Source organism: Danaus plexippus, chromosome 28 (genome assembly GCF_018135715.1).
Source record: "Danaus plexippus chromosome 28, MEX_DaPlex, whole genome shotgun sequence".
Lineage (NCBI taxonomy): Eukaryota > Metazoa > Arthropoda > Insecta > Lepidoptera > Nymphalidae > Danaus > Danaus plexippus.
The window spans coordinates 815,580-838,180 of record NC_083556.1 but is presented as its reverse complement, the minus strand read 5'-3'; the positions used below and the strand labels follow the sequence as shown (position 1 = coordinate 838,180).

Genomic DNA, 22,601 nt, shown 5'->3' with positions numbered 1-22,601 from the left:
ATCTGTTATTGGATTTATAATAAGTAACGTCCCAAACTAGATAATCGAAATCAGTTAATTCATGTTAAAATTGGGGCCTGCTATTTTATTTCTCCGTACAAACCAGTTTTGGCTACGGGTCCTGACCAGTGGCTCTCAAATATTTATAATCACCGTATTTCTATGACTATAAACATTATTTTTTTTAATAAATTATATGTTATCTGGATAATCTCGATTATAACATGACATTGTTTTTGGTATAAATCCCTCATTAGTACACGTTATTCAAATGTATTATTTAATAGTTTTGTTAATTTATTTTAAAATCAAGGGTAACCGATTTATATCATAAACTTTAACATGTAATACGTAACATGTTAAATAAGTTTCATTTTGTTCTTAAATTAAAACTTATTATAAAGATTGAGAGCCTTTGGCATGAAACAACTGCCCACGATATACGTACAAACGCATAAATGGAGGCTTGAGCTTTTGATCGTAGCTTTATACCAATTTAAACCCTGTCTGACTAAAATTAAAGTCCGTTTTGTGTTACGGTAATATTCCAACATGGCCACACAGATGCATTCATTACTTTTATACGACTGAATACCTTATGACAAGGCGATAAGATACATTATTGGTTGTAACATACTGTGGCAAAGGAACGAACTTTTTTCTCTGACAGGTAAAAATATCTTGACTCCACAGTCAAAGCGCGACGCGGTCCGCGTCACCACGATACAATTAATAGTCAGCGGATAATACAAACTTTGTGATATAGTTTAGTTTACACAATTATGTTAAAATGTTCCATGTAGTGAGTTACGCGCATGCGTTGGTACAGAAATAGTTTGCAAGTGAAAATGCCACAGTGATTTAAGTTACAACAACGACTTAGTAAGGTGGGTTTCGATTGTTCTCTTTCTGTTTATACTATGAAATATTTTACATATGAATAATATATTTACTATTAAATGTTATTGTATTATGAGTAAAATGATGCGTTTGCAAAAATAGTGATGTATTTAAATCGTTAACTTTATAGATGCCGTTATTTCAAAATTACTAATAATAACTTATGTATTATTAAGTACTGACAAACAATTGGAAAGGTCATTAGTTATTTGTTTGTTTAACTTCAAACGACTGTCAGTGCTGACAGCTTTTGACATTATAATCGTTTTTTTTTTAAATATAACCTTAGGAATGTTTCGTCTTTAAGAAAGCGATTCGGCAATAATGTTAACTTCGTTTAAAAACGCAAATAATTGTATATAATTCTTTTTAACCTTAGTGACATACTAAATAATAATCGTATAACTATTCATTCATTATCTTATACAAAATATGTTATAATTACATAATGGGTCCACTTAGGCCTCTACAATGGGGTTAAGTTATAAAAGGCAAGAATTAACCTTTTGGCATCCTCTCACCTCGATACAAGTGTTGCCACGATACAAGTAATTCACACCCAAAAGTGTTCGAAATTATGACCACGACTCTGCTTATAAAATTTATAAGACGAATATCGATATTCATTGTAATATAAAAAGAATAATGCACACTTTTTTTATTTATACACTTTTACTAAAAATTAAAAAATTATATTTTTCAAGTGTGATCTCTTAAAGAAAAACAGGAAGGCATTTTGAAAGAATACACAGTTGTTTGTTACAGATAAGCAACCAGTTATTTGGTTTTTTTTTTGGTCATACCGTAGACAATGCGTGACAATGGACATTTGATACAGATCTGCTTATTTTACTGTTATTTTAATTGGGTCTTATCAAATAGTTTTGTTTCTCGTTCATTTGATCCACATAACTATACAGTCACCGCGCCTGGCTGGGTGCGCAGTAAAGCATTTTCCAACGTTAAAAAAAAGGTTTAATATATTAACTAACCAGAAATAAATATATGATATCTAATAATGAAAATAAAATGAACAAAATTTTACTTTGAATTCAATCGAAACATAGAAAGAATCATAGATTAAAAATATAAATTCGCAACATGTCCGCCAAGCCAAAATGTAGAAAAAAATTTGGATGCCAACAAAATGGCGTGTAATCCTATATTAAACACATGACACGATGTGATTGATAAACTCTTCGACCGGTCTCCCACAGCTATCAAATAAAGCTGTTACTTAGCGCGGAACTAATTGCTAGGTCGTTGTCGTTGGACGATCGATTAATATTTATGGTTTTGTCGATACATCTACAACACTAATTTTACCGTTGTATACACAGAATGTACACATCAATAAATTATTTTCTTTACATATGAATAGAACTTTTGTTGTTTATTAATAAATTATTAGTCAGAGCGAATTGAATGTAGATGCTAAGTACGTATTTGTTCCGCCATTTTTATCTAGTAAAAAAAAAACTGAAGAGATTAATTTCACGGCGTTTTTAAACGTTTCGCATCATGTTGTTTGATAATTGAAACTAACTATACGCTGTTTTATTACAAAATTTGTGAAAATGTTTAATTTGTATGAAGCATGTTTATTCCTGCTAATATTACAGATGCGAAAGATTGTATGTATTAATTATTTATGTCGGGATGTTTAGATGTTTGTTACCCTTTAAACCTCAAACTGCTGAATGGATTTTGATATAACTCAACGATCTTATAGCTCATATGACACGATACTATATTGGGTCTACTTCATCTCGATATTACATGTAATTCTTGCGGGAAGACAGTCTGAGGTACTATACCGTATGAAGTTGCCTGAAGCATGGCAGTAGATGGCGTTGATAGTTGGTTACCATATTATATACATATATTATTTTTTTTAATTATCATTGATCTCTATCGTTTGTCTTAAACTTAACAGGATAAAGTCACTGGCAAAATTTAGTATATTATTTTAAAGTCCATCCGTCGGCTTGAAAAACCAAATAAAATAGACAATATTTATTATTATAAATTATTTTTTTTGTAATATAAACTCGGAAAGTTATCCACACAACATATATAACTCGAGTTACAAGTTATGTGAGATTTCTAGATCATACTGGATGTGTACGTATATTGTATTACATTATAATATATTTTATTGCATTGATTCAAAAAAGTTGTCTCACCAAATAGGTTTAATATATTTTTATGTGTACTGAAATATTTAGGGTATGGTTTTAACTTCTAATGATTATTTGATCAGAATATTATATTTTTAAGATGCCCAATATATATAGAATATGTTATTATGAGTTGGATAATTTACTTTTATATGTTATATATTGAATATACGTAATTACGTCACCGTATATTTTGTCATTGTTTCTACTGGCATCTAAGCCTAATTCAACGATCCCAAACCACATACATGTTTTTGATTTGAATTCTTTGATAAGAGAATTGTTTTATGCTTAAAATATTAAAGTTTATAAATATCGTAATAATTTCGTCCTTGGACTGCGATTTCGTTGATAAAATTATGAAATTGTCTGTCAGAGAATATTTGAATTGTTTTTGTAAATGTTTTATAAACTAGTCGCCATTGTTAATAAGGATATTACAATTGAAAAATGGTTACAAATTGATTCATGAGTGTGTGGGAGTTAGATGTAAAGATGCGATCTTCGGCCATGTTATGAAATACGTCAAATGAACTGCACAGTGACGTTGACGTTATTTTTTTTTTCCATACTTAGACACCTATTTAAAAATATTCAGATATTAGCCTTTAAAAAAAATTTTCCGTAGAAATATTGACAGTGTATATTTGAGAGGTAAATTCAGAAAATGTAAATACAAAAATATTTAATAAATTGGACAGTAAATTTTGTTTATAACAAATAACTTTATTGCAATAAATAATATGTTTTCAGCTTTATTTAACAGTATTTTCGAATAATTCCAAAAGAAAAAAAAATAAATTTAACGTATGTGACACCATTTTGTTAATTGATGGCAACTTTAAATTATATATATTTGACCCCACTTGAGGCGTTATATGACCTAGATTTGCCTGTGACTTCATTTGTTTGAAATTACTCTACGTAGTTGTTATACCGAGTTCATGTATTAAATTTGGTGGAAATAAACCGATACAATATTTTTTTTTCCAAAACAAATCAAAGATAAAGTGTTACCATGTTAAATATCTTTCATTGGCGTTAAATCGATTTTTTGAGTGTCTGTCAGAGTTAAATTGATTTTACCTCACTATTTTACTTCAAAAACAAAATTTATTTTTATATTAATTGCCATTAAGCGTTACATTGATTTAATTGTATTAATCAAAGATTAAAATATTTTGCTCGATAATTTTAATAAAAACCAATGAAAAAAAATTATCTTCGTCTTTGATATAAAAAAATCTCAACTAGTTAAAAGTTACATTTACAAGTTATAACCTAAGTTATACTCTTAAAGCAATACTGTTAATCAACAGTCAATTCCAGGTACATAATTTTTTTTTAATTCAATTTAAAAATCGAATGTAAACGCTATTGTTAAGTTCAAAACAAATATCTGACACAAAAGTGTATACAAAGAACATAAAAATAAATTCCGTTCTGATGAATATAAAACAGAAAGATAAAACAAAGACAAATCGATTTGTTATATATAATTATCTATGGTGCCCCTTCGAAATGTAATGTCGGCATTGTAATAAAGCTAATTGATGAAAATTATCCCATAAATAACCATCGATGAATCCAAATCTGTTCAAGATAATAAATAAAAACGATAATCTACATCGATATTGCATGGTCCATCACTATAATTAACATTACAATTTGTTACAATGCACTATGTGGCTTTATAAATTTACACGACACAAGAATTGTCAAATACAAAGTGCGAAAGCTTTCAACTGTGTGACATTTAAAGGTGTCAAAAGTTTTAAATAGAATAAAACCTTTTTCATATTGTGTTATTATTATCCAGATAATATATAAATAAAAAATCTGAATTATCTTCCGCCGTCTTTAGTTTGTCGGAATTGTTGAGAAGTATTCGTATATATTCGATTCCCTTAGTCCGTTTTCATATTGTGTAAATTATATAAGTGACCCCGTATCTACCTGCTTGCGAAACACACTTTCTAAAACTCTTGGATTCGTCACGAATTTTTTTTATACGGTATCACAAAGGTTTTTGGAAATAGATTTTAGTTTTTGCGTTGTCCTTTAGGAGATAAATGTTATTCTGCTATTTTATTTTCCATAATATATTTACATCAAGTATGTTGCTGTAATTGTTGCGAAAGTTTCCAGCTTCGTAAGATCTTTAGAGAAGCTTTTAAAGAGATGTTTTTAATATAACAATAAATTAATTTACAGAGACAAATAATATAAGACATTCGTTTTGGATATGTAACCGTGCACAATCGCCCGGCTGTAATGCGACATGCGATAGATACACGAAAAATTTTACTTTAATAACGGTTACTACACAATGTTTTATTTTACAGATAGATTCTCAAGATACTGTCTGTTTTGACCATAGCTATTAAAAACAGAGTTTCTTTATTAAACTACCTTGATTTAGATAGTTATATTTAAAATGTATAATGTTACCTGTGGGAATATTCATCTGATTAGAAAAACGCTATTTGTTATCAAGACAAACATTTACAAGTGACACACATGTACTAAATATGAATAAATTAATTTTTAATTTTAGTAACCGCTGGTAATTATTAAACTAAGATGTTATAATGTCGCTTTGTCCATTCGACATCTTTTCTTTTCGAACGTTAATGTCAAAATAGACAAAAAAAAATCAATGATCTATGGTAAGCTCTGGAATCCAGGAATAGCTATAATTTATCTTCCAGCATTCCAATATCAGTGCGTGTGCGGAACAAGTTTTTATTTAACAGATAACATAACCATGATAGGATCTTCGTAATGTAAATAATTCATTAAACATAATATAATTGATGCCCTTTTTTATCTTTCTTAGTTCTTGTATATATAATACAATTTTTTTTTAAATTATATACGCATAAAATCTGTCAATGTAAAATGAGTTATTAGCAAGTAAGTAACATAATATTACTAATGTTGCATGTCTATGATACATGTGAGTCGATGTAATGGCAACACAACGTTTTGATTGAATGATCGCGGTCGTCGCCCCCTAAAAGCGGTTTGTCAACAAACGTTCCGTGGGAGTTTTAGATGCGAATTAAATCATGAACAATTGACGCTCTTCTAATCGTCTTATAATATAACACTAGCAGACGAGCGCGGTCCCGGCCGGGTAAACAAATACAAAGGCTAGATTTTTATTCCAATTTCAAAGTAAAAATAAACTTTTTTTTTAACTTTGTTTTTCTCATATCATTCGAATATATGAAATCCGTTTACAAAGATTTTAAATCCAGCTGTTCGATTGAGCGTTTAAATATAAAATAAAATAACTCCTAGATGAAACTGGAGAGGTCACTGTTTGTTCGTATTCTTTTCGATCTAGATTTCGTTGACCTTTTCTTAGAAATGAATAAAATACTCAATTAGGTGCCATTAACAGATGTTAGCGCAAAAATAATAACTCAAATACCACATGTCCCGACATCTGCCGGACGTGCGGTCAGCTGATGCCGTTCATTGAAACTTTTACCGCTGCTGGTTGGCTGTATGTTGAATGCCTTTTTCAATCACGTATGTGAAGAATGTGTAATAATGGCGGCAAAATCCCGCTTTTTGTTGTTTTGTTTTTGTCTAAACACTTATATTAATATAATATATTTGTATATAGTATGTATATAAGTTGCAAGTAAATTTTTTTTTAACCGTTATTGTGATTAAATAAAAATTATCAACACATTTTTCGGTTTATTGTACCTAATTAAAGAGATTTGTACGGTAGGTATATTACTATTGAATTTATAACCATTGTTTATAAGTGTTCGTGTGAAAGTTACGGCGATTGTTTAATACACGCTATAATCTAGAGTGTTTAAACTAAAGTGTGTATTTAATCTCAGGAAATTCTATCCCGAATTAAAATTTTGTATAGAAAGGTGTCTTATTAGTAATAAGATTTTTACGAAAATTTGGAATGATCAAGTTTCCAAAAAAGTCTAAGTAATGGTAAGAGCTCATTTAATTGCTGTTATATATATAGTATATTCAATAAATTCATGTTTCTAACAGCCAAAATGTCGCTGGCGGAAGTACGTTCAGCGAGGAGTTCACCAACTCCTGAGTCCTGCCAGTGTGATGCCATCGACGCTTCCGCCTCCGTCACCTCAGACATACACAAGGTTTGTACTATAAATAAATAATAAATAAATTGTCAAATATAAGAATTTTGGATCATTTATCAGAAGTGAAAATATCGCCCAAGTCTAATTTGAAATAAGTTTTTAAATATATACCTATTTCTATGTCCAGTACCAAGTAGCGTGTACATGCAAGCCGGGCTCCGTTCAGTACGCCAGCGCGGACGAGCCCGGGCCTCCGCCCCCCGTAAAGACTGACACGCCGCCCGCCCTCCCGCCCAGACCTACGACCACGCTCGCCGCAAATAGAAGAAACAATTGTAATATATTAATAAAACACACACACACACACGCACATATATATATATATATATATATATATATATATATGTATATATATTGATTATAATCACATCAGACGCTTCAGAGATATCCGACATACAAATAGACAAACATAATATAAAGTATCATTTTTGTACATTTATCTTATATATATGTATCAGTATATACGGTATACTTCAATACTACAAAACAGCAATTCCATATATGTTCATTAATATTTTAACATTTTTCCGTTCTTCATTATAATATTTACTCCACTTTTAAATAAAAATTACCTACTTATTGTTTTTGTATTAACTACTTGACTTATAAAGGAAAAAAATACAACAATACTTAAAACAACATATAACAGAATATACAAACAAACAACTTTATTAGATATAAAACATAAGTACTACATAATTAATTCAGACTTCAAAAGAGTTCGTATATGAAAAAAAATATTTTTATAACGTATTTTAATAAATTAGAATTACTTAAATCTAACCAAAAAATTCGATAAAATCCGTTCAAAATTCTAATACTAACAGATCTTTAGAAATTACAAAGAATATATCAGTCACAATCAGGTGTAGCGAAAGATTCCCACGCAAGTAGAATATTAATCTTTGCATGAAAAGAACCTATTATTTGACAATGTCGGGTAACTCGTCTTTGTGTCGAATTTATACCTGATTTCTTAGAACTGTCTAACAATACGTAATTTTTTTTTCTCATTCTAAGTCCTTCCAGACAACGTCATTTTAAATATACTCGAATCATGTAAGAGAAATAATTATATGTATGTAAATAATGTGATTTAGCTTAAATATTGATTATTTAAAAATCACGACATTATAAAAGACCCAAAGCTGCGTACAAAATCTATGAACAGCCATAATTCTTCAATACTCTACCTGTGCCATAAAGTACTTACTGCTTCTGCGCGAAACACTACTTCTAATACAATAGTATAACCTAGTTCGCTTTAACAGCACAAAACATCGAAACGGACAAATATATAAATTGACGAGTATTAAATTAACAAATTACACAAAACTAAACAAAATATTAGAACATAATATACAATATGGCGAACGAACAAACAACAAACGATTAGGAGGGAAAAGTGATGATTAAGTGATCGGACAAAAATTAATTAATATACCTTTAATATATGTTTCTTTATTAAATAATTAAAATTGTGTGCGCGTTTATTTCATTAACATCAGTGTTTTTGTTTATAAGGTCATTGTGCTTGTCGTTAATATCGATCTGTTTAAAGTGGCGCGCATTTCGAAGTTACTTGACAAGTTGCTTGTAATAAGTTTTATTGTTAAATTAAAAAAAAAATGGCGTTGTTCACTAATGTTCGGTTAATATAATGTCATCGTGTGATGTGATGCAAGTACAATATCAAGTGTCGACTCCGCAGTCAACAATCGCGGCTGATGTAGCACAGAATTATATACCGCCTCCTCCTTATTTCGGTAATTTATTAATGTTTTTCAATGAAATTCGAATATAAAGAGTCAATCAAATTTGGTAAACTCAAAAATACATACCGTTCTATTGATAAATGATAACGTTGATTTTAAACAACTCATATTATAATCATTATATACATGTTTTCTGTATAGGAAACTAAGAAAGCATAAATCAATTATTTTACGAATATATGCTATATAATACTATGGTATTAAAAGTTATTTATTTATACTTTATGTTTAATATCTCTTCTAGCTGCCGTTGGCTGTACAAGTGAGCCACAATGCCGTCGCAGGAAGTATGCGTGGTGGTGCTGCGGTTGTGGAGCCCTGGCTGCAGCTCTGGGGGGACTACTCGCAGCACAGCATATTCTCCTCCGAGCGTACACAGCATCACCACATCACTTGGAGACCGTTCCCGCTGCTGTACCAGCTGCTATGGTATACATATATATCTACTTATGTATATATATATATATTGAATATGTTTCTGTATGTGGTAATAAAGAAATGTATGTATGTTTATTAATAGGTATAAGTTCTGAAAATGTTAGATTTTATTTAAAATTTATTTATAAATCCAATTCAGTCAATCTCTAAGAAACATTAAATATCTTTTCAATACATTATAAAAGTAAAGTTGTGTTTAATATAAAAAATATTAAATATGAACTGAAAAATATACAGAACTATACATATATATATATATAAACTTTGTTTAATCTACTCTTATAATTAATTTCGTTTCAGTATTTTTTTTTACCGCCCACTTATAAATTCATATGTTTCTCACATAGAGATCTCAAAGTTAATATGCTCTCAATGTCACCTAGTATGTTAAAACTTCACAGCTTAAAAAATAATAGAGAAAATTTATAATCTGTTTATTACAGATAATAAGTAATAAAACATTATTTTCACAGTTGGTGTTGACGGGGGTGTGTATAATGAGTCTGGCTCGTCGGAGGAACAGATACAGCTACATGGTAAGAAAAGTAGGTTCACAACAATTACTAGGCATGTTACCGTATATACAGGGTGATGTATACTCATACTGTATATACAGGGTGAGAGTTATCAAAATTTTACTTACCACCATATACTTTAGAAGCTTGCCCTTCTTTATGTTTGGACGAAATAATAATAATTTATACTTTTATTATAATTTCAGATCAAGGTAGTGGGCGCGTGTTGTCTTGTCTGCGCTCTCACATGTGTGTTGGTGACAATAACCACTACGGTTATACACATGAATAAGTTAGTATATACATATGCTATTAAAACATTTAGTAGTAATATCAGTTCATTCTTAGGAAGTATTTTGAATGCAGCCCTAGTAGGTTCGTTTCGAATTCGGTTAGGTAAAGAGAGGAACTTGGACAGTGGAGGTGAGCGTTTGACGCGCCTTAGAAAGGCTCCCTTAAACCTACACCTGGGTTGCAAGTCCCAGGCCCTGTTGAAGTTCCTCTCCCTACAATGATGGACCCGGCACCTGCATGGTGAATCCATTGAATGCTGAGAGGTTTCATCTCTGGCTTGAGATGAACACACATATGGTCAATACAAAGACATTGTGGTTTAAGACAGTACTTTTAATTTCTATCATATAATTGTATATATATATTTGTAATTACTAATTTTGATAAGATCAATATCAAGACTGTGTGTGTTCATGATATATAAAATTAATAATGTAAAATCCATACAAAGTATTGTTGAAGCGACAATTAAAATTACATTTATACCATTTCAATCAATCTATCAATCAATCAGAATATTAGTTATAATATAATTTTTATCATTTTAGACTACAAACGCTCAAGTTCTGTGAGTACACCAAATTGACAAGGACCTGCACCTGCTTCTCAATGTCTCCGGACAGTCACACCAATGATGATGACGGTAAGTTACAAACAAGCTTAGACCGCGACTTTGTTTGTCAATTTTATATTCGCTTCAGAGATTGATATGTGCCTTATATACATATATATGTGATGCAACCACAGCGACATCTATCGTCACGTGACTAACACAACTGTTGTGTTAAAGCGAACCAGATGTAAAGATTAGATAAACTTTTTAACGCAACCTTGTTGGAAATCGCATAAGAGGTTCCACTTCAATAAATTGAAGATTTTTTTTTATTGTTTACGCAATATTTTTATTGTAATTATAAAGATTTGCTAATTTATTCTGAGAGTGCTAAATCAAGTCTGCGAAATTCCGCTAATATATATTCAGTACTTGTGGTTTGTTAAATATAACCGCATTCTACCAGTTACTATTTATAGTTACTTAAACTTCAAACTACCCTCAAAACTGCCTATAATTATACATACATATATTATATATTTAAATTCTAACAAAATCATTAAAAAATATACTTGTCGTATAAAGCCAGCAATTTTAAATAATAAAACGAACCTCAACTAGAACAAACTGATATCTCAAAGTAAAACATCTTAAATAAGTTAAATTTAATTTGCTAAGACAAGAATCGCTTGGACGAATACTTTCCCGCGCAAAACTGACTAGACCAAATGTCATTCATCTAATGACACTTCGGGTGCGTTCGGGAATTTAAATGTTCGGTTCAAATTGGATGTACGCTGAAATGAGACTAATATTTTTCCGTTTACTACGCGTATTTTATTATTGTAATCTACGTACTCCCGCCGTTTCGGTTATTTCACAGCCACCGCGATCACGAAGACGATATGTGTTCGTTAGATATAATAGTATGTTTATCTCCAGGTGTCCGCTGCGTGTTCGAAGGCGTGTCGGACTGCGGCGTGGTCCACGGAGCCCTATACTGGTGTCTCCGGGGAGTGTTCGCTCTGTCCGTGTCCGCGGTGCTGGTGTGCATCTTCAGCTGCATGCTGGCCTACCAGCTGTTGAGGTAACGCCAACCAACTAAAATGATTACACCTGCAAGTCCTCAACTTACCGTTATAATGATCATTTATACTTAACCAAATTAATATGTCCTCATTTAAGTTATGAAAAAATATTAAAAATATTTATTTCATACGAATTAAATTCATTGACAAAAGAACCTGTCTTCTCAAGACATCACTTATCATTGTTGTGTCCTAGTGGCTGGTGTAAGAATTGAAGATCACTTTGAGGAATAAACTTATTATCAAATAATCAATTAACTTCAAATATATCAATAACCGTACGTATCGTATATTCATATAAAAATCAACAAATAAATAACATCAAACACTGGAGTAAATGGTTTTGAGTTTCCTGTTCAGCGAGGTCAATGCTATCTGTTGTATGCGGGACCTGTTCTCTAGCAGCTTGATGCTGTGTCTGAGGTCGGTGACCTCCGACTTGACGTTGACATAGTCCATGATATCCGGCACCTCGTACGCCGCCCGTACAGTCTTGACTTCTTGGAGCCTCTGCAACAGCTTGCCCGCCTCCGCCTCTATGACGTCCTTCTCTTTGTCGCACTGTACCGCCTGCTTCTGCTTGTCCCGTATGGACGTCAGTACGTTCGTCAGATACGTGTTCTGTTCCATCATCGCCTTCTTGTGTATGGTCAGGTTGAGGTTCGCGTCTCCCGTCATCTTCTTCAGCTCTCCCAGCTGGTGCAGCTTGTATTCTATGATCTCGACGCACTCCTTGTTCTCTATCTTGAGCTTCTCGAAGTCCACGGCTCTGAGGCACTCGCTCAATTCCGCCTTGACCTTTATCTGACCTTTCAGTTTGCTGTACTGTGTGTTGAGTGTGCTAGTTCTCAGTCGCAGCTTGCCTATCTGCGTGTCCGCGACCTTGAGCCACTCCATCATGAATCTTATCCATATCTCGGCGGGGATCCTCTGAGCTATTCTGTCCCAGCCACTGATTATGACGTCCTCTTTGAAAAAATCAGTGGCTCTTATAATGTCCGCCTCGCGCACTCCGATCTCTTCAAGCTGTGCTTTTAACAGGGCGTGTTGCTTGGCTGCCTTCTTCCTGGATCTCTCTAGAGTCTTTATCAGTATTTCCATTTCGATGGACACGAGTTCAGAGCGCTCCAATATGTTGACCTTCGGCCCGCTTCCTATTATAACCGTTCCGCTGACTTTGGCTGATGATTCGACCCGTCTGGTCGAGACCCTCGACGGGCTCGTCATCATCCGTGACGGGCTCACCAAAGATTCCATCCCGTACTTGGATGTCTGCGATTTGACGAAGCTGCCTACATTCAGGGACGAGCTGCTCTGCATCTTCGCGGCGTACTCCAGAGCCTGCTGTATCCCGTGCATCAAACTGGGCTCGAGCCTCAGTATGGTCCGCTCGAGGACCTCGTTTTCCAAGCTCAGTATTCGTATGTGCTGCTTCAGCTCGTTCACCTGTCTGACGATGTCCGCATCCGTCAGCTCCTCTATATCATTGCTGTAGTGGCACGCGGAGTGCTGACTGATGCTGCTTTTCTGGTGCGACATTATTCCAGTAACGCCAAAACTCACACTGTCATTGTCTTTCAGTCGGAGCGTGTCGTGTTTTTAGGTCATATATGGTTGCCATGGCGATGTCAGCAATAGATTTTATTCTCTCAGACGTAAGTGTCGGCCTGAATCGTGTTATTGCGGCCAAATTCATCACTTGGAACTTCGATTTTATAATAGTTTTCGCTTTTTTCTTTTCTAATAGTATTTTTTTAAAATTTATTTTTAATTTAATTTTTTAGGAATATTTCGTCCCAGGCCCAACAAAAGCTCTACTAACTATTTTTTACGTAACACCTCGTTTTGCTTGTCACATATCGTATTTAATTAATTTTGTATATTTTCACTAATATCTCATTAGTTACGTAGACTTAATTAAAATCATAATATCCAAATTGATTTAATTATTCTCTGGTTACTGAATTTGAGGCAAAATATATAATATATATATAACCTTCTCCGTGTGAGAAGAGGCCTTTGCTCAGCAGTGGGCTCCCATAGGCTGATGATGATGATGATGATGATATATATATTTAATAATTAATTACTACTTAAAATATCTTTTATATGAGACCAAAGAGCTTAGTCATTGATATTAAAGTATTTCTTGTACTTTTTTCAGTACAGTTCAATTGGAAGTGACGATTTTAAATTTTTATTCCAGTCACGAGCGGAAGAAAATGTATTGGGAACAATTGGAGCTTCGCTGCCGGTCCCTCTACCGAGCGCCCACCACGGGTAGGGCTTCGGGCCAACAGGACAGATCACAGGTGGGGTTCCAGTGTTCTTACACTCGTAATGCCTTGAAATACGGCTATAATTAACATATTAAACCAATATTATAATTGCATACTCGTGTCAGAGTCCAAAAAAAAAGAAAAATATAGCTTTAATAACTTAATATGAAATGAAAATCTTTCAATATTATTCTTATGTAAGACCTAAATCTCTAATACATACATATTAAGAACAATTTTATTGTTATATATTTGGTACATTTTTCATTACTTGCTTCCTGGCCTACATTATATTTACAAAAATAAGTATTGATTATATTCATATATTATGATAGGAAAATTACTGTATGTTCATATAAAATTTGAGGTATATATATGTATGTGCGTCTTTCAGAACACCTGTAGCTGCTGTACCCAATGTCACACAACACAACCGGCCTGGGACTTCAGTGTGCAGCACAGGTTTTGGGCTCCGGGTGAGATTAAAGAACAAATATCTCATACTAATATATATATGTATAGATATGATTTAAATGCTTGTAAATTAATTGATTTTGTATAGCTCTGATATTTAAGAGCTTGTCGGTACAAATTCTGTTCATGCAAATTTTTTCATGCCTAATGTTTAAAAATTTCTACAAATGCCTCACTGAATATATTTGTTTATAAGACTATTACAGTAAATTTTGTTCAACTAAAAGTCTAATATTAATAAATGCTCTTAATATTTATATAATAATTCTTATCTAATTTCCAGGTCGCATCGGTAACCTGTACTCACCAAATCCTGGTACAGGAAGGAAGACCTCACCGTGGAGTTGGTTTCCATGGCCGAGGGGAAACAGCCAGAAGTATTATGATATAACAACTTATATCTCCATTAATATATAATACAGTGACACATAACTTGTTTCATAGCTGTCTGTTACAATACATGAGAATATTTGCTTATAAAACTCACTTATATATATATATATATGTTTATTAATTTCTTCTTTTCAGTTCCCGATGTATGAACGTACCACAATCGGGTGATAGTGCGTACGGTTTCTGTGAAACTGAAGCCAGTCCAAACCCAGCCCAGCCTTACGACGAACGATCCTATCCTCAGAACCAGTTCCATCGACAGACGCCAGCTTTCAACCAGGCCACGGCAGCATTCAACCAGAATCCATCCACGTTCAACCAGAATCCGGCTAACTTCGGCCAGGGTAGCAGTTTTCAAGGTTATGCTGAAGGTTTCGAAGGTAGCCTGGACGGCCAAACCGGCGTATGGGGTCCACCTCCACCCTATAGCCCTCACGGCAGGAGTGGAAGCAGGTATATAATATATATATAAGTTTACATAGAATTTCTTTACATGGTATAGACTAGCCTAGCTCTGGACAAATAACTACATGGGTTGGAACACGCATGGGCTCAACCGGGGAAGTACCACAAGTGAAGTAGTCTTTAATGGCTGAATTTCGTTTAATGAGTGAGAAAGGCGGTTGCTCTTTCTCTTTCCCACCCTTTCTTCCCTCTCCCACAACCGAGGTCGGCAACGCATCCTCAACATCCCTTATGTTGAACATGTCCATAGCCGATAGTGACTCCCTTCCATCAAGTAGACCGTCTTCTATTTTGCGCCATCAATATATAAAAAAAATATAACTTTGTCGGTAGTATTGTAGTAATTTTAATTTCAATACACATAGCATCTAGTAATCGGTTAATCTAGATAGCATTTCTTTTTTAACTCCTATATAACGATAAAATTTACTTATTTTCATTATGGTTTACTTTGTATAAGAAACGACAATTATTACAACCAACTTAATTGAGTATTCTCATAGTTATAAGTAGATTACGCAAGATGTATTTGAGTATTGAGCTTAGTTCTACACTGCGATTTAATGCTCAGTTTTCTAATAGATGTCGCTATTAAAAGATTATATCCAAATACCATGAATATATGTATATATATATATATATTACTTTCTTACATCTCTAATCTATAAGTTAGTTTTTATTAAATCACTAAAGCCGTTCATGTTTTAGTATATTATTGTTAGGCTACTAGGATATTATATGTTAGTATGTTCGTTAAAATTCTGTCCCTTACCCCACAGTTATATAATATCATTTATCACGTATATATATTATTTTGTACAGACACTTATATATGTGGTTTGAGAACGTTTAGCGTTATATGTGATTTTTGTTATAAAATTATTAATAACTTCATATAATTTCAGACATCATCTTCACCAAGATCCTGCATCAGCTACACTACTCCACCACCATCACATGGACCACAGGAACTCCATGAATGTGCACGAGATGCATGCATGCAGCAGAAATTACTTGCATAACATGCAGAGCATCGACGTTAATAGAATTCAGGATGTCAACACTGATATACGGAACCCGGAGTTAGCAAGAATGAATCCAGAGTTAGCAAGAATGAATCCAGAATTGGCAAGAATGAATCCAGAGTTAGCAAGAATTAACCCAGATATGGCGAGAATGAATCCAGAATTGGCGAGGATGAATTCAGAGTTAGCAAGGATAAATCCTGAGCTAACAAGAATGAATCCTGAGTTAGCAAGACTTAATCCAGAGTTAGCAAGACTCAATCCAGAGTTAGCAAGACTCAATCCAGAGCTAGCAAGACTCAATCCAGACATGAACATGTATCCAAATGATCCGAATGACATGTGCTTACAAGAAATGGTGAATGTAGGACAAGAGAGATTCAATACTATAAGGGGTCACCTGGTACCTTACAGGAACTGTCCAAGGATGGGCAACGGTTCAGGAAATATGCACAGAGACACCGTTGACATAGAATGTCTACACCAGAAGAGTGTCAGCAGAGGTGATTGATGTCCTTATATATAAAGAGACAAATAAATATCCCATATACATCCTAACTATGGCTAACTAACTAAATTTTATATCAGTTTCAGATCAAAGCAGTGACTCGTGTCCCAAACAGGGGAAGGAAAATTTGGGATTCCAGAACGATAAACATTCACCGATAAGGTATTTTTATATAGATTTATATTTAAAATAAAATGTTTTGATATAAGACAATGTTTGATCAAATGTGGTTTAGCTTCCAGATGTCTGAATATATACAAAAATGTACTGCTGGGAAATTACCAGCATTAGACGAGCATATATATATTCTAAGGACTATCCAGAACAGAGACGATTGTCTCACTTTACACACATCAATAGCAATCAATATATAACTGATCATATTTTATCCAGTTCAAATCTTTTTCCAGGTCTTCCCTCCAGGAGAATCGCCAGGCGGAATCCGAGGTTTACTTCGCGGACGTCTCCAGCTGTTGCACTGTTAGTGTCAAGGTATACATTACTATAATAGCAATATAAAAACATCATAATTTAAATCGTTTTTGTTAGTTCAGTCATATTTAAAATCTCACAATTAATTTATTAAACTATTGCATGGTTTTGTTACTAAAAAATTATATATATATATACTTACAAACGAGATCGGTATTGGTATTGACTTTCTTTAAAAATAATATTCGATACTATTACACTATTAATTTATTAAATTTACTCTAAAAATGAAAACAATTTTAAATTAATTAATTTTAACTGTCTAAAGTTATTGTGGAATGATATCTGAATATGAAACGAACGATAGATTTAAACCCACCTCGAGGATCTGCTAACGACTAACCTAACACACCAACGGGCGTTACGAACGGAAAAGAGTCCTGGTGTCCTCTGACAACTGCTTATATGTTATTATTGCTCCTCTCTCATATTGCTACAATATATATGATTTAATTTTCCAGGCCGAGTGCTGTATAAATCCCAACGTGTCACTGGTCGGCACCATAGACAACCATCAGGAGTCCTCGGAGTCGGACGGATCGTTCACACTGACGCGCCAGCGACCGAACACACAGGGCTCCAAGCGAAGACGGCACACAGACAAACAGAAACACAGGGCAGACTTCAGCATAGAACACGCGCCGATCAGGGAGTGCGTGGACCGCGGGGACCGCCTCAACGACAGACTGGACAGGAACGAGCGCGTCGGGCAGATTGAACGAGTCAACGACTCCAGGGATCGCCTGAACGACTCCAGAAGTGATCGGATGAGTGACAGATTGAACGATTCTAGAATTGAACGCATGAGCATGCGCAACGATCCCAGACTGGAGCGCTGCGATCGCGATAGATCTAACGATTCTAGAATTGACAGATTGAACGATTCTAGAATTGATAGATTAAATGATTCTAGAATTGAACGAATGAGTGATAGGGTGAGTGAGTCCCGATTTGATCGTAGTGACCGGGAACGTTCCAGTGATGTTAGGATCGATCGAATGAATGACTCCAGAGTTATAAGTGATCGGGGAAACGATTCTAGATTGGATCGAAGTGATCAAGATCGGTCAAACGATTCCAGAATAGATCGGTCGAACGATTCCAGAATAGATCGGTTGAACGATTCCAGAATAGATCGTATGAGTGATCGAGGAAATGATTCCAGACATGAACGGGAGAGATCCAACGATCCAAGAATAGATCGTTTCAATGATTCTAGAATAGAAAGGATTAGCGATCGCGCTAACGATTCCAGGCTCGATCGAGAGCGGTCCAACGATTCCAGAACTGATCGCTTCGACGACCGCAGGATGTCCGACATCAATTCCAGTATAAGAATAGAGGGTAGTCCCAAAATGCGTTCACACATGAGCCCGCTGCGGATGCGGAGTCCGAAAGGCATACAGAAAGACACAATGGAGGCCAAGGAATTCTTCACGCCGATATCACCTCTATCACCTAACACGGAGGAGTCATTGTTGTCTGACGACGACAGACAGGAAACGGTGTACTCAAATGAACCGGAAGTGAAGTGTTTGGCCCCGGATTCACAGTATGAAGCGATCAGGGACGGCAACGAGATGTTGAAGACCAACCACCACCACTGTTACAGCGATACAAACACCATGGACTCGGGCTGGCAGAGCGGCTCAGAGAAACAGGTCACCGATTAATGATATGATAATGATATGATAATGATATGTTCAACATGTAACAGAAATTGATATTCTATGTTCTAGACATAAACTAACATAGTTTTGTAATTAATTTTGTTTTCAGTATTATGTCTTCAGGATTTTGCCTTCTTTTGATCACAATTCATTCATGTCTGATTGCAAGAAAGGAATATTTGTTCAAAATATAAATTTTCTTATAAATGTAGTAAGATGCGAGTAGTTCTGTTACTCCGCTATCTTTGTAAGTGACGATTAATGAATTATTGTATGATAAGCCCTATAATGTCTTTATAATATCCGTATAATGAGATCTAAGATTTTCTCGACTTTTATTCATTTAAATGAAACTAATATTATTCGGATATATAACGCGTGATTTATTTTTGTAAAAAACTACATACTACCAATATTTCGGTTACATTTCAGCAAACGTCGGTAGTATGTAGTTTTTTATAAAAATAAATCACGCGTAGTTTATCAGAATAACATTAGTATCATTTAAATGTACATATAAAATCGTAATATCTTTATCAAAAGGTTCAATTTTGTAATATTGTTTGAAAAATTCTTCGTATGATATTTTATAAAGATTTTAAATTTTAAATATTCATGGACACGTCAATACTTAGCGAGCTTCTGATCTGTGGTATTTTTTGGAAATGTCCCAAGTCACAATGACTATGTGCTCGTTTTATTTTTAATTTCTGTATCGTCTTACAGATAACACATAGCTATATTTTATAAAGCTCTCTAAGTATTATTTTATTTCTATTATATTAAGGCCTCGTCGTATTTGCGTGTTTTCATTGCGTTTTATAATGACTTTATATAAAACGCTGCTAGAAATCGCCAATGTGGAAGGCATCTTATGATTCAACAACACTTATGTATTGTAGAAATAGCATTATAGTTAAGATAAAAAAAAAATCTGTTTTGACAGTTTTTGATAATTTTGCTATATACATATATATATACTTTAAATCAAAGATCTCTTCACACGGCGAGTGTTAGTTGATGTAACTGTTCGCCGTCTCATACATAACAATATGAATCCTTCCATTGTGAAACAGCTTTACAATTTTTATATTTCCACTTAACATCCCACCAATATAATGAATTTTATAACTAATATCTCTGTAATATGATTTGTTTATGTTCGTTTCAGAATTTTGATCGATCCCAGAATAATGTTAGGAATCTTGTGCCAAGTTTTATGAACGACCAAAATTAAAACGTCTAACTTGTTCGTATAAAATTAAGGTTTAATATATAATATTTTAATATTTTTTTTTAGCATCTATTAATATCTAGATTGATCGATTGTATAATCTATCGAATAGATTGACCGATTTTGTTTTAGATTAGGTGAACTTTATCTTAAAACGTTTTTCTTGCCTCAATGAAAAATATCTTCCATGTAAGCAATATGTATATAGTAATTATGTTATCCGTGTCAACGTTTGCGTCTAGGTGATCTTTATTAGTAGAAATAACTTTAAGAATTCTAGTTTTTTATCTATATATTGTATTATCTGTGTTTGATCGTATGTATTAATTTTCATAATATTCTTTGTTCGAAACTCGTAAAGTTCCTTCACTGACGCACACTAATGTATATGTTTATTAAAAGCGTAGATACCAATTTGATTATTGATTTAAGATTTTTTTTTTAAATACGTCTTTTTTATGTAAAGTTATTGTTAATGTTTTATTTTGATCGTGTTCAGAATTGTCCTGTGTATATCATATGTTCCGTTGGTATGTCACTCTGACATATGTCGTTGTGACATATGTCATAGTGACATATATAGACATACATTTATTATCTGTCCAGTTGTATGTAGGAATTGAAGTTAGGTGATGTGATTTCATTTCTCCTCGGGGTCGATGTTAGTTTCTTAGTATTGTTAGTTTTATATATGGTTCTATTAAAAGACTGAGATCTTGTTTTTTTTTTATTTATATACCCATTTGATTTCAGATTCAACGAATACGAAATAATGAAAGAGGTTTGATATCCCAAGAAGAGGATGAGCTGCAATTACAATGTTATGTTAATCTTAATTGGAGATTTATGGCTTTGAACCTGGAATATCAGAAGTGTGGTTCTCGTCAGGTTAATGCACAAACATATATATATATATATATATATATATATATACTTGGTTCTTTATACCTATATATATATATAGGTATAAAGAACTTAATTCTCATAAGAATTTAACATTCACTTAAAATAAGATACAATGAACATTTCTATACATTTGCATCTGGGCCGTTGGATATAAAAGGCTTCCTTTGTTTACTATAGCGAGGATTTTTAGTTTGACTTTCAACATCCCTATACTGTCACATAGTTTTTTTCGTCTGGTAGCCTGTTGAAGCTGTACTCCCTTAAACAGTATAATTATTTTTACCATAATTAGTTCTTACATTATCAATATGAAGTTTATATTTATTCCTTAAATTCGAAATATGCGATCTCACAAATCCTTATCTCTGATTGAATGTAACATATATATATAGTTAAATGATGAAGTTTTTTTTGCGATAACAATAATAAAGAAAACAAAATGGCGACAAAAATGATGCAATGGTACGGTACAGCTAACAATATAAACAGCTGCCTTACAATCAAATAATTTATGCGATTTCTTAAACAAATCGAAATTTTAATATCCTTTAAGTCATTCACATATAGATTTTTACACAAATATTTTCGTGTCACACCAGGATTGCAGAACGTATTTGTATAGAGTAAGGCGGCGCTGGGAGCGGACGGCCCTTGTTTTGTTTACGTTTGACAGATGGCGCTCTCGCCAAAACAAATCGAGACGTATTTGTGTGAACATGGGTATCGAGTTACGTTTGTAACGCTCTGTTAGTAAGGATTAAACAATGTATGCTTGGCTGTCATATATAGGTCTGGGATGTTCATTGATTATTCTGGTTTAATTATGTTTTAGTATACTAACCTATCAGTGAAAGACGTGTTTGTTAAATTTAATTAAACCCTTTTTTGTATCAAATGCGGCAAACGAGTGGACGGTCTACTTGATGGTAGTCACCGTCGGCTATGGACTTGTTCAATATAAGGGATGTTGCGAATGCGTTGCTGACGGATTGTGGGAGAGGGAAGAAAGGGTGGGAAAGAGAAAGAGCAATCATCGCTCCACTCATCAGACAAAACGGAGTCTTTAAAGGCTACTTTACACCGATATTCTATGAGAGGGTGGTACTTCCCCGGTCGAGTCAGCCCATGTTCGAGATGTAGTGACGTGACCACAGCTAGCTACCTATTTAAGGAGGTAGAGCCTCAATAAAATCTCAATCTTTAGACCGGCTTAAATAATTTTGTGAGCATTTGAATTCAACAGATAACAAAAACATTACACATA

General features: G+C 33.6%; 2 protein-coding genes across 4 annotated transcripts; one reads left to right on the top strand and one right to left on the bottom strand.

Moving 5' to 3' along the window:
* Positions 1-680: 680 nt before the first annotated feature.
* On the top strand, positions 681-21,149 carry LOC116776234 (uncharacterized). 3 transcript variants are annotated; one of them, XM_061525370.1, is made up of 16 exons: positions 681-887; positions 7,116-7,225; positions 7,356-7,503; positions 9,248-9,432; positions 9,915-9,977; positions 10,163-10,248; positions 10,799-10,893; positions 11,746-11,890; positions 14,098-14,203; positions 14,565-14,646; positions 14,928-15,021; positions 15,173-15,490; positions 16,408-17,030; positions 17,116-17,197; positions 17,446-17,527; positions 17,989-21,149. In XM_061525370.1, exons 2-16 carry the CDS (start codon positions 7,121-7,123, stop codon positions 19,198-19,200), a joined length of 3,426 nt encoding a protein of 1,141 aa, XP_061381354.1. In that variant the 5' UTR covers positions 681-887; positions 7,116-7,120; the 3' UTR covers positions 19,201-21,149. The 3 variants fall into 3 exon arrangements, with proteins under 3 accessions (XP_061381354.1, XP_061381355.1, XP_061381353.1); XM_061525371.1 differs by having other exon boundaries at positions 9,915-9,986; positions 17,446-17,515; XM_061525369.1 differs by having other exon boundaries at positions 9,915-9,986.
* On the bottom strand, positions 12,165-13,594 carry LOC133319775 (coiled-coil domain-containing protein 113-like). Its single transcript, XM_061525346.1, has one exon. It carries the CDS (start codon positions 13,428-13,430, stop codon positions 12,213-12,215), a length of 1,218 nt encoding a protein of 405 aa, XP_061381330.1. The 5' UTR covers positions 13,431-13,594; the 3' UTR covers positions 12,165-12,212.
* Positions 21,150-22,601: the final 1,452 nt, after the last annotated feature.